This window comes from Salvelinus namaycush, chromosome 18 (assembly GCF_016432855.1).
Source record: "Salvelinus namaycush isolate Seneca chromosome 18, SaNama_1.0, whole genome shotgun sequence".
Lineage (NCBI taxonomy): Eukaryota > Metazoa > Chordata > Actinopteri > Salmoniformes > Salmonidae > Salvelinus > Salvelinus namaycush.
The window spans coordinates 18,460,444-18,482,785 of record NC_052324.1 but is presented as its reverse complement, the minus strand read 5'-3'; the positions used below and the strand labels follow the sequence as shown (position 1 = coordinate 18,482,785).

The following is a 22,342-nucleotide window of genomic DNA, read 5'->3' as shown; positions in this document are numbered from 1 at the left end:
TCATTGTCATTATAAGATCTCTGCATCTCTTTATAATGCTATATACGCTTCCTTTAGACATTTCTATATCCTCTGGGCAACAGAACAGCATTCCACTCACCTGCGATGCTGGCAAAGATTTCGCTGATTCCGATGAGCACATACTGGGGCACCTGCCACCATATGGGCAGATCTGCTGCGTAGTAGATGACGTCGCCAAAGACCTGGTCAATGGTGCCATTAGATTTGATGATCTCAAGTCGTTTTGTCTCCAGTATACCTGTAGGGAAGGAGGCACAAAATGTGTATATAATGTCATTAGGCCTAGATGCTTGAATTATGTCAGTGCATGAACACCAATGGGAACAAAAACTTGAACTCTTGTTTTTATGGATTATGAAAATACGTAATGGTTAATTTTGTCTGTAAACACTACAAGATAAAGCAATGGCTATCACCCATTGTTATTATTGATCGGCACCATCTAAAAGATGAGGACTTTCAACTTTCTATGCCGAGATGCAACACTTTTCCCCTCAATATACAACAGTCATAAAAACAGAATACTTGTAAAAGTCCATTAGGGCTTAAGTGTCAAGTCAAAGCCAGCGTTTAATTAAGATCACATCTGCATGCTCAGATATTACAGCAGTTAGTAATGGAGGAGAGATCCGACAACTCAACAATAACACCCCCAGCAGTTGTCATCAGCAGCTGCTGCTGCTTCCTAAAAGCTTTAATCGATAACCATTATCATGGAACCAGCGGCTATTTCCAGATAAGGCCCAGAGACAGCCTCCTATCATCGCCCCACACTTAATGCTGTATTTGAGAGGGGATGGGGCCTTCTAATCCAGCTATCCTATAATACCGCCTGTCCATCCCAGGCAAGGCGGTCGCTGCCCTGCCCAGAGCAATTTCTTACACTCGCCATAAAACACACATATACTGCTTTTACGACATCATATCAGGCATTTAAGCTCTATCCCTCGGTGCTTAAAAAAAAATACAACTAGAGCTACTTTTGCATATCTCTTATAGAACACATTCAGCACTAGCTAAAGCAGATTAGAATTCAGTTTAACAGATTGTCAAAACTGATAAAAGGCAACGTCAATGGCCTTCAAAGGCAATGTCAACGCAGCTTTGCCATGTTTCCCACACCATGTGGTGAGGGCCAGCTTTGTGCTCCACCACTCAACAAGGGCAGGTCCGCATAGCCATAGATGTCAACCCTGTGAACTGAGGATAGCAGGCGTGCAAGACAGTGTTGATGCTAGCTGTGCCCGAGGCAACAGATACCACTATGGCAGATACACAGCTGCCAATCTGTGTCCTACGGTGTGTGTTCCCTATACACCATTAGGTCAGTTACTGCGCAGCAGAGGATTAAGGCCTTTTTAATATAGTAGTTAGCAGAAGTAACAGAGTACAGACCATCAATTAACTATAAAGGCACTCTCCAAAGTAGCCCATAGCACATTACATACACTGAAATGTATAGGACATAAATCAGTGTTTCCAAAACGAATTATTATACTATAATAGCTATGTGATTTGCTGCCTTACACATTAAAGAGAGCATTTCACAACTAAATCAGTGTGTGAAGGTGGGGACATGCAAGAGTAGAGTAAAGGAGTTATGCAGCATTCACCCCCTACCTGTCCTCTGTGACACCAATGGCCACAGTAGAGGCTGCTGTACTGTCATAAACCCTTTATCTTCATTACTGTGAGTTCAAATTGCTTTAATAAAAAATATTCAACCTTTTTCTTCTCCCTACTTTCAAGTGCTACAATTTTCTTTTAAAATGTTCTTATAGTAAATAAATGGCAAGAAAAGTCTTTGACCATATGAAACAAACATACACTAAATACATTTCCTTTTTGCAATAGTAGTGGCACGGTGAGTGTAACGGATGTGAAATGGCTAGCTAGTTAGCGGGTACGCGCTAATAGCTTTTCAATCAGTTACGTCACTTGCTCTGAAACCTAGAAGTAGTGGTTCCCCTTGCTCTGCAAGGGCCGCGGCTTTTGTGGAGCGATGGGTAACGACGCTTTGTGGGTGTCAGTTGTTGATGTGTGCAGAGGGTCCCTGGTTCGTGCCCGGGTATGGGCGAGGGGACGGAGGTAAAGTTAAACTGTTACAAGAGCATCTAGACAGCATTGTCTGTGTCCAAAGAATAGCATCATTAGAGGTGGTTAATATAACGATACAATAACAACAAAAAAAATCTAGTGTATATAGGTTCTGTATTAGACAGATTTTTCATTTAGCCTTTCTCACACAAATACACATCCCCACCTACCTACACTACAGTACCTAGTATAGATGCACACACATGCACACACCCATGTTTAGACAGTAAGTTGGTAAGTAATTCCTTCTGCAGGGTGCCTGTGGTTGGCTGTGGTTTATTAATGACAGTGCTGCAGTAGTGAGTGGGATCCAGCCGAGCTGGTCTGTCCATGGGGAGGGAGGGCTGTGTCTCTGGGGTCTTCATTAGGCTCTGATGACATCCCCACACGGGGCACCAGCTACCAGCTAGCTAGAGCCTCTGGATCACTATCTCTCGATCACACAGTCATACGCCTCATACAGCAGAATGTAATGCAATATCTATACACTGCATTCAGAAAGTACTCAGACCCCTTCACTTATTCCACATTTTGTTACGTTACAGCCTTATTCTAAAATTGATTAAATAAATAAAAAATCCTCATTAATCTACACACAATTATACACATTTCCACACAGAGGTGGGAATAATACTGTGAAAATAATAATGCCCTTTAAGTGTAAGAGCAGTTTCAAAAGAACGCCTCAGTATAAAAAAAAATTTGCTCTTTGCTTAAAAGCTATTTTTCTTTCTTTTTGAATATTTTAATTGAAAACATTTACAGTAGATATGTTTCAATTGGCAAAACATTTTCATGCAAATATACTAGAATCTGCATTCAGAGAATAATTCAGACCCCTTTTTCCACATTTTGTTATGTTACAGCCCAATTCTAATGGATTACATTTTTTTTATATGTGCTCATTAATCTACACACAATACCCCATAGACACATTTTTGCAAATATATTAAAAATTAAAAACAGTATTGCATGAGTATTCAGACCCTTTGCTATGAGCCTTGAAATTGAGCTCAGGTGCATCCTGTTTCCATTGATCATCCTTGAGATGTTTCTACAACTTGATTTGAGTCTACCTGTGGTAAATTCAATTGATTGGACATGATTTGGAAAGGCACACCTGTCTTATACAAGGTCCCACAGTTGACAGTGCATGTCAGAGCAAAAACCAAGCCATGAGGTTGAAGGAATTGCCCGTAGAGCTCCGAGACTGCACTGTCGGGGCACAGATCTGGGGAAGTGCACCAAAAACAATGTCTGCAGCATTGCAATTCCCCAAGAACACAGTGGCCTCCATTCTTAAAATGGAAGAAGTTTGGAAACATCAAGACTCTTCATAGAGCTGGCCGCCCGGCCAAACTGAGTAATGAAGGGCTTTGGTCAGGAAGGTGACCAAGAACCCAATGAACACTCTGAAAGAGGTCCAGAATTCCTCTGTGGAGATGGGAGAACCTTCCAACAATTTCTGCAGCATTCCACCAATGAGGCTTATATAGTAGAGTGGCCAGACAGAAGCCACTCCTCAGTAAAAGGCACAACCGCTCACTTGGAGTTTGCTAAAAGGCATCTAAAGGACTCTCAAACTATGAGAAACAAGATTCTATGGTCTGATGAAACCAACATTGAATTATTTGGCCTGAATGCCAGGGAACCTCCAGACGTGACACCAGGTTCTTCCTGGTGAAACATGGTGGAGGCAGCATCATGCTATGGTGATGTTTTACAAGGGCAGGGACTGGGAGACCAGTCAGGCTCGAGGGAAAGATGAACAGAGCAAAGTACAGAGAGAGAGATCCTTGATGAAAACCTGCTCCAGAGCGCTCAGGACCTCACCTAACAGGACAACGACTAAGCACACGACTCTAAGCATACTGCATACAATGCAGGATTGGCTTCAGGACAAGTCTCTGAATGTCCTTGAGTGGCCCAGCCAGAGCCCGGACTTGAACCCGATCGAACATCACAGGGGAGACCTGAAAATAGCTGTGCAGTGACGCACCCCATCCAACCTGACAGAGCTTGAGAGGATCTGCAGAGAAGAATGTGAGAAAATCCCTAAGAAGACTCGAGGCTGTAATCACTGCCAAAGTTTCTTCAACAAAGTATTGAGTAAAGAGTCTGAATACTTATGTAAATGTGAATGCATTTTAAAATGTATATACACATTTGCAAAAATGTCTGAACCTGTTTTTGCTTTGTCATTATGGGGTATTGTGTGTAGCTCGATGAGGAAAAAAACTATTATCAATTTTAGAATAAGGCTGTAACGTAACAAAATGTAAGGGGTCTGAATATTTCAGAATGCACTAAGAATAAAGTAATGACTACTAGGACTGTGTGTGGGCATGTTTAAAGCAACTGTAAACAAAATATTTACGCCACACTAGATACGAATTATCCTCTACAAAAAGGCTGTTAACTGTGTTCAGCTGTGAATTAAAAAGCCATTGTCCCACCATCCAATGTCATATCGGACACCAGCACATTTAATGTGCTCATATGCTGGAGTGAAAATGTATGAAGTAGAGATCCTGGTTGTGGTAAGAAAAGTTTTCAAATCACATGGATTGTTATGATGGCGCCGGAAGAGATGGCTGCCATTTTATGGGCTCCTAACCAATTGTGCTATTGTGTTTTCTCTTCTATTGTGTACATAATGTTTCTGCCATTGTCTCTTATGACCGAAAACAGCTTCTGGAAATCAGGATAGCGATTACTCACCTCATGCCGGGCAAAGATTTTTTCTTTAACGAGTCGGACGCAGAGGATTTACTTCAGACATCTGACAAGGCCCAAATCCCCGTAATTTGCATGAAGAGATATTGGGGACGTAGGTCGGGGTGCCTTGTAAGGACCCGACGGCGAGTGAGTAATCCCCCTCTACCATCGGCCCTATTAGCCAGTGGTACCCAACTGTCATACTTGAGTAAAAGTAAAAGATACCTTAATAGAAAATGACTCCAGTAAAAGTCACCCAGTAATATTCTACTTAAGTGTAAAAGTATTTGGTCTAAAATATACTTAAGCATCAAAAGTAAATGTAATTGCTAAAATATACAAGTATCAAAAGTAAGTGACATTTTTTTTATTTCTTATGTGATCCGTTTCAGAAAACTAGGCGTATGTCGCGGGTCACTACTTCCCAGGAGAGCCATTTGAAAAGTTGTTTTATTTTTTTATCAAAATGTTTTTTGGCAGAAATGCCTTCTTGAACATGTGAACTTTCATGTGCCTTTAAAAACAAATTTGTATGCCATCTGTAAATACGAATAAAATTGTTCAATTACGAGCCTAGTTGGTTTAGCCAAAGAAAAAGAGCAACCTTCCCACTTGCCATGATTGGCTGAGATGCCGAGAGATGAGTTTGGATCGGTCTACCATTTAGCACACTTCTGTCTATTTGAGCTGGTCAGTATATCTAGGTAATCCTGTCTAACGTGTAAAAAAACTAAATGTATTGCTCTCCACTTTCTGGAGGACTGAGTTTTGAAATGAGTGGAATTCGAGTATGATAGTTTGAAGATGTAATCCGGAAACTAAGGGCAACCATGGCATCCGACAGGAGACGCGTCCAACCATGAAAATGTATACGGGTAAGATAGTCTGGATAGCTACATTATCAGATATTAGTTTTCTAATTTTGACAGAGCCATTAACTTGGCTAGCTATAGTCTAATGTTAGCTAGCTAACATCGAACCTGGTTGTTAGCTACCTGCAGATTCATGCAGGGTAGTAACGTCATGAGTTGTGATTATGGTTCATCGTTTACCTAGCTAGCTCCACTATGCAAGTAACCATTTCGGGTGCATTCGTAAATTCAATCTGGCCATCAACTCCGATTTCAGAGCACTCTCGTCTGAGTGTGCCAGAGAGCGCAGAATAACCAATGTATTTACACTCACACCGATTGAATATGGCCAGTGTCGCTCTGAATTTACGAATGGACAATCTGACAGCACAGTTGCAGTCATCAACGCTCTGGATAACATAACAGCCTAACCAGCTCTGTTTGGGCTAGTAATGTTCAGTGAGCTGTTCTCTCTCACTCACCTAGCAAGTTAGCTTGGGCGCTTGACTGCTGCTGCTAGTACATTCGGATCAACCCTTAAAGAGAAAGGTGGGGCTAAAGCTTAAGAGGGTGTGAACAATGCTGAATGGGTGTAGACAAATGGCTCTCCAATAGTAGTACCAAAACATTCAAAGGCCATTTCCTCAAAAGTGAGTTTACAAGTTTATCAACTTTCAAAGCAAAAAGACTTTCCCATTGTTCCTCAACTGTAGTGTATGATATACAATTTTGTAGCTAAGAGTCTCCACTTTTATCCAATGTAAAAAACACAATTTATAAAATGTTGCTACATAAGACCAATTTGAGCCGGTCGGTCACATATTAAGCAAACCAGATGGCACCATTTTATTGGAAAGCCAGGGGCACACTCCAATGTATGTTAAGTGAGTCCGCCAGATCAGAGGTAGTAGGGCTGACCAGGGATGTTCAGCTGATAAGTGTGTGAATTTGACTATTTTCCTGTCCTGCTAAGCATTCAAAGAAAATGTATGGAGTAAAAAGTACAATATTTTCTTAAAGAATGTAGAAGTAGTCAAATATATAAATAGTAAAGTACAGCTAACCAAAAAAACTACTTACGTAGTACTTTAAAGTATATTTACTTAAGTACTTTACACCACTGCTTTTAGCCAATGTGCAATCATTGGATAACAAAATGGATGAGCTCTGATCAAGACTATCCTACCAACGGGACATTAAAAACGGTAATGTTATGTTTCTCCAAGTCGTGGCTGAACGACGACGTGGATAACATACAGCTGGCAGGGTTTTCAGTCCATCGGCAAGATAGAACAGCTGCCTCCGGTAAGATGACGGGTGGCGATCTGTGTCTATTTGTAAATAACAGCTGGTGCACGAAATCTAATATTCAGGCTGTCTCGAGGTTTGGCTCGCCTGAGGAGCATCTCATGATAAGCTGTAGACCACGCTATTTACCAAGAGAGTTTATCCATTTCCCACCACAAACCGATGCCGGCACTAAGACGGCACTCAACGAGCTGTATAACGCCATAAGTAAAGAAGAAAATGCTCATCCAAAGGCGGCGCTCCTAGTGGCCGGGGAGTTTAATTCCAGGAAACTTATACATTTTACCTCATTTCTACCTGCATATTAATGTGCAACCAGAGAATTTTTTTAAAATTAGAATAAAAACTCTAGACCACCTTTACTCCACACAGAGATGCGTAGCGTACAAGGCTCTCCCTCCATTTGGCAAATCCGACTAACTCTATCCTCCTGATTCCTGCTTACAAGCAAAAACTAAAGCAGGAAGTACCAGTGACTCGCTCAATAAGGAAGTGCCAGATGACGCAGATGCTAAGCTACAGGACTGTTTTGCTAGCACAGACTGGAACATGTTGAAGAGTACACCAGTCACTGGCTTCATCAATAAGTGCATCGATGACGTCATCCCCACAGTGACCGTACATACATGCATACATACCCAAACCAGAAGCTATGGATTACAGGCAACATCCGCACTGAGCTAAAGGGTAGAGATGCCGCTTTCAAGGAGCGGGACTCTAACCCGGACGCTTATAAGAAATCCCGCTATGCCCTCCGATGAACCTTCACAGGCAAAGCGTCAATACAGGACGAAGATTGAATCGTACTACACCGGCTCCGACGCTCGTCGGATGTGGCAAACTATTACGGACTACAGAGAGAAGCACAGCCGCAAGCTGCCCATTGACACAAGCCTACCAGACGAGTTAAATATCTTCTATGCTCGCATTGAGGCTAAGCAACACTGAAGCATGCATGAGAGCATCAGCTGTTCCAGACAACTGTGATCATGCTGTTCCAGACAACTGTGATCATGCTCTCCATAGCCGATGTGAGTAAGACCTTTAAACAGGTCAACATTCACAAGGCCGCAGGGCCAGACGGATTACCAGGACGTGTACTCCGAGCATGCGCTGACCAACTGGTAAGTGTCTTCACTGACATTTTCAACCTCTCCCTGACCGAGTCTGTAATATCTACATGTTTCAAGCAGACCACCATGGACCCTGTGCCCAAGAAAGCAAAGGTACCGTCATGTAGCACTCACGTCGGTAGCCAAGAAGTGCTTTGAAAAGCTGGTCATGGCTCACATCAACACCATTATCCCAGAAACCCTAGACCCACTCCAATTTACATACCGCCCCAACAGATCCACAGATGATGCAACTGCTCGGCCTCCGGCCGCATGGCAGAACAGAGGGTAATGCGTACGGCCCAGTACATCACTGGGGCCAAGCTTCCTGCCATCCAGGACCTCTATACCAAGTGGTGTCAGAGGAAGGCCTTAAAAATTGTCAGACTCCAGCCACCCTAGTCATAGACTGTTCTCTCTGCTACCGCATGGCAAGCGTTACCGGAGCGCCAAGTCTAGGTCCAAAAGGCTTCTTAACAGCTTCTACCCCCAAGCCATAAGACTCCTGAACAGCTTATCAAATGGCTACCCGGACTATTTGTCCCCACCCCCCAGTTGTCCCCACCCCCCAGTTTTACACTGGTGCTACTGTTTATTATCCATGCAGTCACTTTCTCTCTACCTACATATTACCTCATATAACCAGTGCCCCCGCACATTGACTCTGTACTGGTAGCCCCTGTATATAGCCTCGCTACCGCTATTTTATTGTTACTTCTTATTTTGTATTTTATTTCTGTTTATTTTAGTAAATACTTTAAACCTTTTTTCTTAACTGCTTTGTTGGTTAAGGGCTTGTAAGTAAGCATTTCACTGTAAAGTTCTACACCTGTTGTACTCTGCACATGCGACAAATAAAATTTGATTTGTGACATTAATATGTGCATTGGTTCTCAAGTGTGCCACTGATTTGAGAAAAGGCTTGTCTCACTCAAAATATTTTAGCCTGAATACATCAATGCAGCAGCCAGTGACAGGCTAGGCTGGGTCTATTTCAAAGATAATCCACAGGCTGGAACTGGACTGAGCAGTGCTCTATGGGTGCAGTCAAACAGAACCAGAGTAGAAGATACATGGAATCCTATCTACTCTCTATGCTATAAAAGGATGAGAAAACAAAGTACACTTTTGGGGCTTTTTTTATTTTCCAAGTCTGTATGATACCATCTTACCAGAGAGCTGTGTTTTGAGGCAAAGAATATGAATACCTTTGACAGACTACCTGCTGCGACCTGAAGAACAAACAGCCCTGTGAAGGTCAGCTCCTCTTTGTAGAGGACAGTGGGGCTGGTCAAATATACAATACCCCTCAACTTTTTAAACATTTTGTTATGTTACAAAGTGGGATTAAAATGGATTTAATTGTCCTTTTGTCAACAATCCACACACACACAACTCTGTCAAAGTGGAAGAAAAATATGTATTTATGAATGAAAAATAAAAACACTCAAATACGTGTTAGAATCACCTTTTGCAGCAATTACAGCTGTGAGTGTTTTTGGGTAAGTCTAATATGCTGACCAGACCGGACACGTCGCGTGCGTTGCAAAATAAATTTAGAAAGCCATGTTATTCAATTATTGCGCCAAAAAACGTCTGCGTTGCCAAGGCCTAAAATAGAAGTCATTCTTATTTCTGACACAGATCGCGCTGCAAGTCCTGCCTCTCCCATCTCCTCATTGGTTTATAGAAGCAGGTACCCACGTGCCATCTCATTGGTTATACCCACGTGGGTGATTGAAAGACTAACTGTTTTGCTGGTTGCTGTGGTAATACTATGAAAGTGTAGATGCCAATCACCATATAAGTTCAAAGATGAAAAAGCCTGGAAGGAGGAGAGATGACTAGAAACGATTCGGTTGACCGTTTTATGTGTGGATTAATTGTCGGAGTAGAGGACCTTGTGAATTTCAGGTAAAATAACTCAATGTTTATATCCCAGGACAAATTAGCTAGCAAATGCAAGCTAGCTAAATAGGACAAATTAGCTAGCAAGTGCAAGCTAACTAGCTAAATTGCCATACATGTTTAATGCTTTTCGACCTGTCCCCAAATTAATGTCATTGGTTCAGAGTTTGTTTTGATACTTTAACCTGCGTGTCGTGATCGCGTTTGATGTGGGGGGACAAAATAAATGTATGCACGATAGCGCACGCGCGCAGCCGTTTGGGTTCCTTGTGTGAGCTTTGTATACCTGAATTGTACATTTGCCCATTATTCTTTTTTAAATTCTTCAAGCTCTGTCAAGTTGGTTGTTGATCATTGCTAGACAGCAAGTATTCCCATATATTTAAGCCAATTTCAGTCAAAACTTTAACTAGGCCACTCAGGAACATTCAATGTCATCTTGGTAAACTCCAGTGTAAATTTGGCCTTGTGCTTTACGATATACTCCTGCTGAATGGTAAATATCTCCCAGTTTTTCCCTCAAGGATTTTGCCTGTGCTTAGCTCTATTCTATTCATTTTGTATGCTAAACCCCAAACATTCAGGCCCCCCTTCTGGAATTGGGGAACATCCCACGCCGCCTTTATTTTTTACATTTAACCTTTAAGTCAGTTAAGAACAAATTCTTATTTACAATGACGGTCTACCCCGGGCCAAACCTGGATGACGCTGGGCCAATTGGGAGTCCCATAGGGCAGCGCACAATCACGGCCGGATGTGATACAGCCTGGATTCGAACCAGGGACTGTAGTGACACCTCTTGCACTGAGATGCTGCGCCACTCGGGAGCAATATTGGAATACGAAGAGTGTTACTCAGTGATGTGTTGTATTCAGGAGAAAAATATATATTTTCTTTGCCACATTTTTGCAGTATTAGTTTAGTGGCTTATTGCAAACAGGATGCATGTTTTAGATGATTTTTATTCTGTACAGGCTTCCTTTTCTCTCTGTCAGTTAGGTTAGTATTGTGGAGTAACTACAATGTTGTTAATCCATCCTCAGTTCTATCACAGCCATTCACCTCTGTAACTGTTTTAAAGTCACCATTGGCCTCATGGTGAAATCTCTGAGCGGTTTCCTTCCTCACCGGCAACAGAGTATTGATACATCATCCAAAGCATAATTGATAACTTCACCATGATCAGAGGGACGGACATTCAGTGTCCTTTCAGCTTTTTTTTTTTAAAACTCATCTACCAATAGGTCAAATCCAGTGAGGGAGGCATTGGAAAACCTCCCTGGTCTTTGTGGTTGAATCTGTGTTTGAAATTCAATTCATGAATGAGGGACCTTACAGATAATTCTATGTGTGGGGTATAGAGATGGGGTAGTCATTCAAAAATCATGTTAATCACTATTGCACACAGAGTGAGTCCATGCAACTTATTTAGGCTTGCCATAATAAAGAGGTTGAATACTTATTGACTCAAGACATTTCAGCTTTTAATTGCTAAATAATTTGTAAAATAAATAAATAATAATCTACATTATGGGGTATTGTGTGTAGATCAGTGACACAATCTCAATTTAATCCATTTTAAATTCAGGCTGCAACAACTAAATGTGGAAAAAGTCAAGGGGTGTGAATCGTTCTTGAAGGATCGAATCCCTGAGCTGACAAGATACAAATCTGTTGTTCTGCCCCTGAGCAAGGCAGTTAATTAACAGCCAACAAAAACTGCTCCCCGGGCACCGATGACATGGAGGTCGATTAAGGCAGCTCCGAGCACCTCTCTGATTCAGAGGGGTTGGGTTAAATGCGGAAGACACATTTCAGTTGAATGCATTCAGTTGTACAACTGACTAGGTATCCCACTTCCCTTTCACTCAAATTACATTTTATTTTTTAAAGTTATACGAATGTTGAATTTTTACAAATGATCCCTGTTTTGCTATCCTTTCACTTCTCAAAAGTCATTGAACATGTTAAACATGCGCGACATACAGCTTAAGCAAAGTAAAGCAACATTGGCTTGCTTGTCCTGTTTGCCTCGTGAGTCATGACTCCTGACCCGGACATCTTCTCAGCGACAGAATAAGGAACAGCAACATATCTCATTGAGAGATGAGATCAAGGAGATGGGTTTTTCCCTAACATGTGACATTTGAAATGTGTGACATTTATTATGGTGAACAGTATGACTGACATTGTGAAACTGTGGGTTGAAGAGGATGTGGGGTGGTTTAAATGGAAGATTTACTAGCATGATCTACCATGACAGGCTCTCAAGACATGCCATAGACACAGTAAGGATTAGTTGCTGCACTCCACTCACCAGCCGCCACAGCTGACCACATGACAAAGAACATCCCCACTGCGATCCTCTTGAGGGAGGAGGGCAGCAGGCCTCTGCGTTTGAGGATGGGGTCCACCACTTTGTCCTTAAGGGGGATCAGCATGAGAATAAGCACTGCGTCGAACATTGTCAGCCAGGCGGCAGGGAAGCGGAATGTGATCTGTCAGGAATCCAGAAAAAGACAAACATGAGAAACTATTTACAAGAAGTGCACAAGACATGGAAAACAATACAGAGAATGTCAGTGCACTCCTGTCCAGTTCCTCAGGGGTGAGGGAGTGATGTGCTGATGGCCTTGACACCGTGTTGTCGCCCTCAGCTGGACAGAACTAAAACTGAACCAAAACTCAAGTTAAATAAATATATTCAAATAAAAAAATGAAAGTGTAATTTACATTTCACAAAATCTATTGCACACAAAGTAAATCTGGTAAGACCATCTAAAGAACAATTAATCATGTATTAGAATAATTCAGAGTTACGTGGGTAACATTGTCCCAGCAGCAAGTGTGTTAGGGTGAAATGATAAACAGACTGTTGCAGTAGCAATTAGCATTAGCAAAAGACCAGAGATGGAGAAATTATTATCACCATCATCATCAAGAAGTCCATTGGCAGAACATTCTTAAAAATTATACATACTGGTACAAATACACTGGATAACAAATTAATCAACATGGAAAACAAAATGTTTTATTTGAAACGTAGCCTACAATTGAAAGAAAATGCTACAGGAAACTGCAAGGCGTAGTCCTTATTTATTTCGCAATTCAAATGTTAAGTGCCTCCTAAACTCCCAAAACATCTCTAGTTTTAAACATCTGACGGTCCCGTTTATTCCCTGATTGAATTTACATTTCTTAGACTAACCGCTGGTAATTTATACATTGTGCCTTTGAGGTTTGAGAGTATGTCTGCCCCCCCTCATTATCATATCCAAAACATGAAAGTGTGCTAAGTATTTGCACCCAGGTGAGTCTAGTTTGATTGGCAGAGGTGCCCCAGTAGCCACGACTCAGTAGCGACCAGAGGGGGAGCACATTAACATCGGTAAGTGTTAATTAAGCAGAAAAACTGCCCAGACAGTGGAATGGCTCTTCATCCTGCAGCTACTCTTCCCTTGGACTGAGTATGCAGAGAAGTGACCCTAAAAACACAGGTGGACCAAACTTTTGAGAGTGTTGGTTTTTACTCAAGAAGTCTCTGCACTTTGGAAGACTAGGATTAATGAAATAATTACTTATTACACTTGGACATTTCTGCCCATTACCTTACAATGTACAATTGTCAAGAAAGTAATTGAATCAGAAAGAATACACATAACTGCCTCTACTGTACCCATGTGGCCTTGCCTCAACACTTACACATTAAAACTAACTGGGAGGGGAAAATACCATAAAACTAAATTATTTATTTATTATTCTGGCCATTTCCGCTTTGATGTCTTCACTGCTTGCCTTTGCTTTGCCAAGCTTACCCTGCCTACCTGCTCTCAGCTATCATCAGAGTAGGATATGATTTCCTGAAAAAATATATTCTCTGTAAATTAAAGCTCAAATGTATCTCCAGAATTAAAGGCGCACAACATCACTGTGGTAAAGATATCTAATCTCACTTCCATTTTCAATTTGATGACTGCTTAGAGTATGGTAAAAGCACTTCCTTTTTTTGGAAACAGAAATACTACATGCTGAGAATGAAAATAAGCAATCACATTTCCTGTTTAAATAATACTTGAATGTAAAGACCATTTCATAAAATCACTTGCTGAGAAATGGCCATTTCACCTGAAAGCCGTTTTGACAGATGGTATTGAAATACAAATGAAAAACAGAATAAGTGGCATGTGTTTGCTCTTTTTAGATCTGAAAAAAAAAGGGGCAACCTGCAGTTGCTACATACATTTTTGGACATAAAAATTAATACGTACCCATTGAATCTTGAAGAATATAACTTATAAATGCCTCATGAGCTTAGTTCAACAGTCGTACCCCATCAGAACACAAAATATAGGACTATTTGTCTCCAATGTTTGTAAACAAAGTAAAAGTAAACAAACACTATTGCCTCAAAACATGGTTAAAACTATAGTGTTGCTATCATGCATGGTCAGTCCTTGCATCCATAGCTCTGTCTATGAATTTGAGAGTGGTTACATTTCTCAAGCCCCATCCCTCGACTTTTTACCGAAACAGTGGCAGGGAGGGGTTTTGTTAGTGTTTCAACTGCGGATTTCCCCCTTTAAGATGGTGGATGTTTTAACACCATAGAATGTGTGGTTAACAAGAAAGTGTTTCAGTTCACATTTTACTCTACATACTTCCCTTACCACCCTATGCATGTGTATGTTCAAATGCCTGACAGACTTTGAATCTAAAAGTAGCAACAAACCCAAACAGGTGCTAGTCTCTTACCCATTTCTAGTCAAAGTATGTGATGTGGATTAACCAAACACTTCACATAAGCTACTCCCTGGGAGATAATGGGACACACACTACAACAGAAGATATATGGCCTTGTCTAGTCAGAGGCATCACCCAGGAAAAAAAATGTCTGACCGAAGCACAAGAGACAACGGAAAACCAGGGTGTTTATCTGTGATTAGGGAGTGGGTCAAACTTTTGATTTAATCCTCAGGGGTTTAGCAACCTTGACTGCTTCCAGCTGTTGTCTCTGATGCTTTTTCACTGGCCTAATGACTCATCTCTACTCTACAGGGAAACTAATCCTTCCCATTCTAAATCAGGTTAGACAGAGACAGCCAACTTGACCTGTGGGGCTGTCTGCCAACAAACAAAACGTGATATTTAACCTTCAAGTCTGAGTAATGCCCAAAATGTGACAGACCATGCTTTCTAGCATTTGGTCAGAGCAACATTGACCACCCACTGGGCAAAGACTGGTTGAATCAATGTTGTTTCCACGTCATTTCAACAAAACAATTAAATATGATGCCGTTGAATCAACGTGGAAAACTGATTGGATTTGCAAAAAGTCGTCAACGGAAGGGATTCTGTCTTTTTTTCACCTAACTTTTAACCTAGATCCAATGACATGGTGAATGTTTTTGCTGATTTCACATTAGTTGACAATTCAACTAAATGTAAATCAAAACTAGATATTGAAATTACATCTCTGCCTAGTGGGAATAATCATAGCACACATGCAGGCAAATCAGCTGGGGTTCAATTTGAGTTTACCTGGAGGGTTCCGTCACTACTGTTGGTGCCTGTACTGGTGTCAGGAATCCTTAGATGTAGGCTCTGGAGGAAATATGTTGTCTGCATCTACAGAACAGTGAAAAGAACATTCCTATTTCTTAACTGATGCCATTTTGCCTGCAAAAACACTGAAAAAACCTACTGTACTTGATCCTGATGTAATTAACGTTGCTTAGATCTATGAAAACGAAAGGAGGGGAATAGATAAATCTCTCACCTGAAAGTATACAGTCCAGTATGGGATAAGAGCAAAGAACACCGGGAGAACTTTAAGCATTGCTTTCACCTCCTCCACCTTCTCCTCTGGGAATCTCCCTCCATATGTCACCTTGGCACCGTCCAGCATGGTCGGTTTAGCCCTTAACAAGAGAAGAAATACAACACATTTTAACAACTTTAAAAGACATACAAAGTTGCTACTGCATGTTTTGATAAGGGCCGTACAATTTAGTAAATATCCCATAAACTAACTCAGCTACAATTCAACTAAATTCTGGAGTTACGAGACTTAATTAGGACTTTTTTGTGAATGTCTCTCCTTTAAAATAACAGCACTTCTAGTGAAAGGGCAGAAACGTTATACTAAAGCCTATAATCCCCATCTCTGGATAAAAAGCCTTAATAAGGAATTCTTGAAAGGCTGCAGGATTGACCAACTTAAAATATTCAATGTCAAGTTTTTGGACTGATAGTGCTACTTAGGTTCAAAGTCAAGCAACAGAACTTTGGAATAACTTTCCTCCACAACGAATGATGATGAATGCCAGGGAAAAAAATAAAAAAAACTTCTACAGTACAGGCTGGGGATCAAAGAAAAGTTTAACATAAAGGGCTACCAGCAAAACCTAGTGGTGCGATCTTGGACCAGAGAAGCACTATACCATACACAGACACACACGCTTTTATCCAAAGCGACTTAGTCATTTCACATATGGGGGGTGCTGGGAATCGAACCCACAACCCTGGCGTTGCAAGCGCCATACTCTACTAACTGAGCCAAACAGGAGCACATATCCTTATTTTTTTTAATCCTAAAGTAGATTTGAAGATGTTTGCTATATTGTTAAGAGTATTGGGTGTCCATCGAGATCAGAGAGAGCCCAGCCTCATTCACACCCTTGATCTAGCCCACATCCAGCTACTGATATAGTACTACTAAGTAAGAGCAACACAATGGTGATCTGGCTGGCCCCTCTTACCGTAGCAGGTTGGGCTCTTTGGGCTGTGCAGTGCAGCAGGCGTAACCCAGGATCTTGAACATATCAGTGAAGGCACTACCGTCAGCTGGCTTGTTGATGAAGACTGTACGCCCCAGCAGGAACACCAGGAAGGAGACACCCAGGCACACAGCTGGGATGATGTACCCCAACTGGAAGTTGATGTTCTGCTGGATGTAAGCCACGCCACCTAGGGACAAGATGGCCCCTAGGTTGATGCACCAGTAGAACCAGTTGAAGAACCTGCGAGTGGCCTCTGGGCCACGATCTTTTACCTGTGAGGCAAAAGGGCTTGTCATGGCAACCAATATTATCATTCAACCTCTGCAATCCATCAGCATCCTTTAGAAAAAAAACTGAATTGCAGTATTATAATCAAACTCAATAGGCTAGACCTAAAATGGGCATGCATGGCCATCTAAAATAAACAGTAGGCCTAATCATAGGAAACATGTTGTTGTAAATCCCATCATTCACTGGCATTAAATAAGAATTTGTTCTTAACTGACTTGCCTAGTTAAATAAAGGTACAATTAAAATAAAATAAATTAGTGTATAACTACCATGTGATGCAGCCTACAGTGCTAATATATTCCTTCTATTCCATGCTTCAAAAAAGGGGAAGTAACCTTGTGAAAAGCAGTAAGACTGTCCACTAACTCATGAATAGGTTAATCTAATAATGTTTTGAAGATGAACAACTAATTCTACTCAATGGCATGACCATTTTACCCCAATATTACTTTTGTATCCCACATGAAACATTTAACAATCAAAATGAAAGTGTCTAAACCAATCACACACTAAAAATGTGGCAAGCAAAAACAATTGAAAATCATATGACGATGGAATTGAAATCTGTGCTAATCAAAGTCACCACCTCTTTGAAAACTATTTTGGCCAGCCTGGTTTAGCTAGATTTGAATAACAATGACCCCTTTCAGAGATTTCCCACTGAAATGGGCTTTCCTCCTTCATGACGGGTCTTATAGGTAGGCCTAATACTTAATTTCAATGAGAAAAAGACACATGTGAGTTTCGCTTCCTATGTTGATGGAAAATTACTCATCTAGCATTCTTCTCAGCCTTAGATGACTGGTGTGTTGACCTGATTGATGGCATTACCCAAATGTAAACCTCATGATGCAAATTGCCAATGGCTACAACTAGCAGGGGTCTTGCGGATTGAGTGATCGTGGTAAACCTAGAGATGACAGGCATAGTACATCAACATTTTTCCTATTCCACGATTACCCTTTCAGTCCATATACAAGGCTGACCAAAGTAAGATCATGTTAGAACCTTTCAGGTGTTATAAATTAGGCTGTGTTAGACGGGATCGCCTTAGCAACAGTGTTAAGCATAATACATTGAGCATTCATTAAGTTTTCATAAGAGATCTTAGAGAGATTGCTTTGTTCAGTCATAAGATATACTGTACCTGGTCTGCCCCAAATGGAGTGATGTTTGATTTCACTGTTCCCACACCAAGGGCAATGAGAACAAGGGCAGTGTAGATCACTGGCCCACAGTAAGGTGCCCGTGTGGGGCAGGTCACATTGCTTGGAAGGGTACCGTTTGTGCTCAAACATTCAGCTGGTTGCACTGGAAATGCCATTTCATCACCACACAGGGTATTCTGGGAGTCTGTACTTGCGATAAATGGGAAAAACAGTATGCCAAGAAAGTACAGGATCAAACTGCCAGCAATGGTCCAGAACTTTCCCAGATATGCATCAGCCAGCCAGCCACCAAATGGTGAGATCAGGTATGTAACCCCCATGAACATCAGTGGTGCCTGGCTGGCCTGAGTTCCCTCCCAATAAAATGGGCTACTGTTGAGGAAAAGGACCAGGTTGGAAGTGATGCCATAGAATGCCACTCGTTCCAATGATTCTGCCAGCAGAATAGTCGCACATGCCAGTCTTCTGCCCTGGAACACTGACACAGGCCTGTTCACAGTCACCGAGCTGCTGTCCAAAAGAGGGGTGCTCTCACTGGCATTCCTGCTGGCCATCTTCAGCTGACTTGTTGACTTAAAATGTTCACTGGAAAAACGTCAAACCTAAACAAAATGAACACGAGATGATAAAAAAAATACAACGATACTAGGCGTTATGTCGTTAAGATGTTGGAGAGACTACAACAGGGTGGTCCAGTTCAGTTTGTGAGATACTTGTTTTCTTAGATAGCTAAGTAAGGCATGGAATATTAGCTAGCTTACAAAGTTTGGTGTGGTTCATGACATCGGCATGCTAGCTTTAGCACGATGATTCGCATCATAACACTGAGAAGTAGCATACAGTACCTTTAATGAATGACACACGTTCCAACGTCTGCCATTTAGCCTCCTATCTTAACAGTTTTCTTGCTCGACCTGACACAAAATCAATGTGTTCAGAAAAGAGAATATCTAGCAAGCTAGCAACTCGCGTAACGTTAACTGTAATGAAACTGACACTCACACTGCCTGTCACAGCACTGGCGCGTGACTGTCTGCTCCTTCAGCAGTCTAAATTGTGCTTTTTCTTGAATAACATAAACAGATTAAACAACTTCACATAACACTACTGACAGTTTGAGCGACTGAGGCAGTCAATCCCTACATTTTACAAAGTTGTGATTCGTGCAGTTGTTGCGCTGTTTAGATGCACATAGTTGAGTCATCTTAATTCCTCCCACTGTCGTATTTTAGCCTAGATCCATTGGCCAGAATGGTAACATGCTTATAATCTATTGGTCGAAAAGGAAGCCATTCAATACTAACACTTCCTGCAGTGCTTGCAGTTCCTCTTTTGAGTAGAGAGTGTCATGAATGAAGATCAGAGTACTCAAAATGGAATGAAACTAATTAATAAATATAGCCATATAAATAATTATATAGCTATATTGTTTAAAAAAAATGGTCGCTAGACTTTTTCTGGAGGGGCCAGAGAGAGAGGTTCCTCGTTTCCAGGGGAACATTATGAAAGACGGACTGTCATTTGTAAACAGTCCCACGTGTGCCAAAGATGACGTAGCTCATGGTGTCAACAGGATGAGCTATAAACAGCCTGTAACTCAGGCAACTCCACACTAATTGAACATTCTTTTTATATCTAACTTCTATTCAAATTGTAAATGTAGAGACAGCCCTGGGTGTAGCTATGAAATTGCTATTTCTTGCATGCCTCAGTCCAAAAACGGGAAACTGTACCACAGCCGAGAGAATAAGGTAATGTTAGCGAGCTAGTTTTTGGGTTGTCTTGAAAATAAGGAAGTAACGTTAACGTGCTAGCTAGCTCACTGTCAGGAAAATGTGGATCATTAAATATTGGAAACCGGAGCTCAATTTACCTAGCATACAATAAGGAATCATAGCATGTTGGATCTGCAATACATGCCCAGTATTGGCCAATGATTCCCATTCAATGGTCAGTGCCAGAGCCATGTATTTATCGAAATGCACGACTCTGGTCAGTACCCACCTCACCTGTCATTGGTTATCAAATATATTGGCTAACATCAGCTGGATCAACGCTCCCATCGGGGAACCAGTCGTGATCAATCAAAAACATTAACGCGTAGAGACTGATGTTAACATGAGGGGGGTTCGTTTCCGGAGAAATGTCAGTGCCGAACTGCCGATGAAGCGAACATAACAGAATACATGAATGAAAGTATTTTGTTGATAGGAGATTGGAGGTGGAGTAAAATGGCGGAAGTGGATGCTGAGTTCAAATCAAGCAGCGAGTCGAGTAAAGTTGGTGAAGATGAATGTCCTAAATGGACAACCGTAGTTGCCGAAAACTGGATCTAAAAGGAAATTGTCTAAACTGAGAGTGGAGGATACGTCTATGAATGATAATGATTCACATCTTCTTTGGATGCGTTTGTTGAGTAAGGATGCGTGAGAGTGGAGGATACGTCTATGAATGATAATGATTCACATCTTCTTTGGATGCGATTGTTGAGTAAGGATGCGTATGTGGGAAACCCGTTTGAGGTGTCAAATGGTGAAGTATACGCTGGGAAAAGTGTCAGAGTGACCAGGAGTGGTCTTATTTTGATTCATTGTATTTCTGAAGAACAGAGGAAGATTGCAGTGGATCTCAAAATTATCCTGACAACAGAAGTTTTGTGCTTTGAACTTCGGAGTAGAGCACCTGTCAAAGGAGTCATCTCAGGGGTGACCACAGATGTTCAGGTTGAATACCTGAAGAGAATTCCTGGTGTGGTTGGTGCCCGGCGTCTGACCTGCTGGGTGACTGGAGAAAAAGAAGAATGTCTCTGTCGGTCCTTTTGTTTTTTGATAAAGAGCATCTACCTATGCATGTTAAGCTTGGTTATGTAAGATGCGTTGTAAGAGCTTTTGTTCCCAAACTACTGCAGTGTAAGAACTGTAAAGGTTTTGTCAATGTTTCAAGTGTGTGTAGACGGATGGAGTATACTGAAAAACGTTGTGTAGAAGGACGACGGAGTTGCAATTGTGGTGGGGATCATGATCCCGAGTTCCTGGAGTGAAGGAGTTTGAGGTGGCAAAAGTTAGAGCGACCAATCAAATCTCCTATGCGGAGGCGATTAAAAGATTTGAGATAACAAGTAATCCTAGTGAAGTAATCCTAGGTAGTGGGTCCACCACAGCCTGTTGTAAATGTTTGCTGTCAGTCAAAAGATACCCTGTGTTAAAAAGGAAGATTTTTGTGGCGTTCATTGCCACAGTTATAAACTGTATGGCTCAAGTCTCAAAGAAGTCTAAGAAACTGGACATTATTGTGGCTGCGGCAGAAATGTTTTTAGGACTTAAGAATTTTACATCTGAAGACTAGCAAAGGGTACTGGCGCCAGAAGACGGCCCGCCCGCCCTCCCAGGCTCCCCTTGAGCCTCTGTAGGGATCAGATCTGTTTATTTTTATAACAGTGTTTATTTTAAGTCGTTTTTTTGCTAGTAGTTCCGTTTTTGGGGGGGAATTCTGTTTCCATCCCGCACAGTAGGTGGCGGAATGCACATTTAAATGGTTGCCAATATACCATAGAAGAAGAAGTGCTCCCACCTAGCTAGCTATCCAGTTAACCTACACATCGAGATATAGCTATAGTGCTAGCTAATTGTAATCTACAATCTTTTCATTTCAGGGCACACATTGAATCAGCGGGTCACACCTGTGAGCTTCGTGATGCTGCGGATTTCAAGTCATCGGCAGAGGTGGCCAGTTTGATAGAACAGAAGCCACCCTTCGAGGGTGCTATTGCCATTCACCTGTTCAAAGGAGGCAGGCTCCTTCTAGGTGAAGCTACAGTACCTTCAGAAAGTATTCATTCCCGTTGACTTATTCCACATTTTGTTGTGTTACAGCCTGATTTCTAAATCGATTAAATCTATTTTTTACACACAATACCCCATAATAACAAAGTGACAACATGTTTTTAGAAATGTTTGCTTATTTATTGAAAATGAAATACAGAACCTCATTTACATCAGTATTCAAACCCCTTTGCTATGACACTTCAAATTGAGCTCAGATGCATCCCATTTCCTTTGATGATCCTTGAGATGCCACTACAATTTGAT

The 22,342-nt window shown here is 41.5% G+C and overlaps 2 protein-coding genes across 3 annotated transcripts in view; one reads left to right on the top strand and one right to left on the bottom strand.

Moving 5' to 3' along the window:
* slc15a4 (solute carrier family 15 member 4) overlaps positions 1–19,298 on the bottom strand; it is a 39,790-nt gene extending 20,492 nt beyond the window's left edge. The window contains exons 1-7 of the mRNA XM_039013406.1: positions 19,100–19,298; positions 18,233–18,856; positions 16,774–17,066; positions 15,792–15,933; positions 15,554–15,640; positions 12,333–12,513; positions 101–259 (exon numbers count right to left, since the gene is read on the bottom strand). Coding sequence (XP_038869334.1) covers positions 101–259; positions 12,333–12,513; positions 15,554–15,640; positions 15,792–15,933; positions 16,774–17,066; positions 18,233–18,808 — 1,438 coding nt within the window. The 5' untranslated portion in view covers positions 18,809–18,856; positions 19,100–19,298. The remainder of the gene's footprint in view (positions 1–100; positions 260–12,332; positions 12,514–15,553; positions 15,641–15,791; positions 15,934–16,773; positions 17,067–18,232; positions 18,857–19,099) is intronic.
* A 499-nt stretch (positions 19,299–19,797) lies between these two features.
* Positions 19,798–22,342, top strand: part of glt1d1 (glycosyltransferase 1 domain containing 1) — a 44,226-nt gene continuing 41,681 nt past the window's right edge. For both annotated transcript variants that reach the window (XM_039013405.1, XM_039013403.1), the window contains exons 1-2: positions 19,798–20,005; positions 21,907–22,058. In XM_039013405.1, the coding sequence (XP_038869333.1) occupies positions 19,938–20,005; positions 21,907–22,058 (220 nt within the window). In that variant the 5' untranslated portion in view covers positions 19,798–19,937. The remainder of the gene's footprint in view (positions 20,006–21,906; positions 22,059–22,342) is intronic.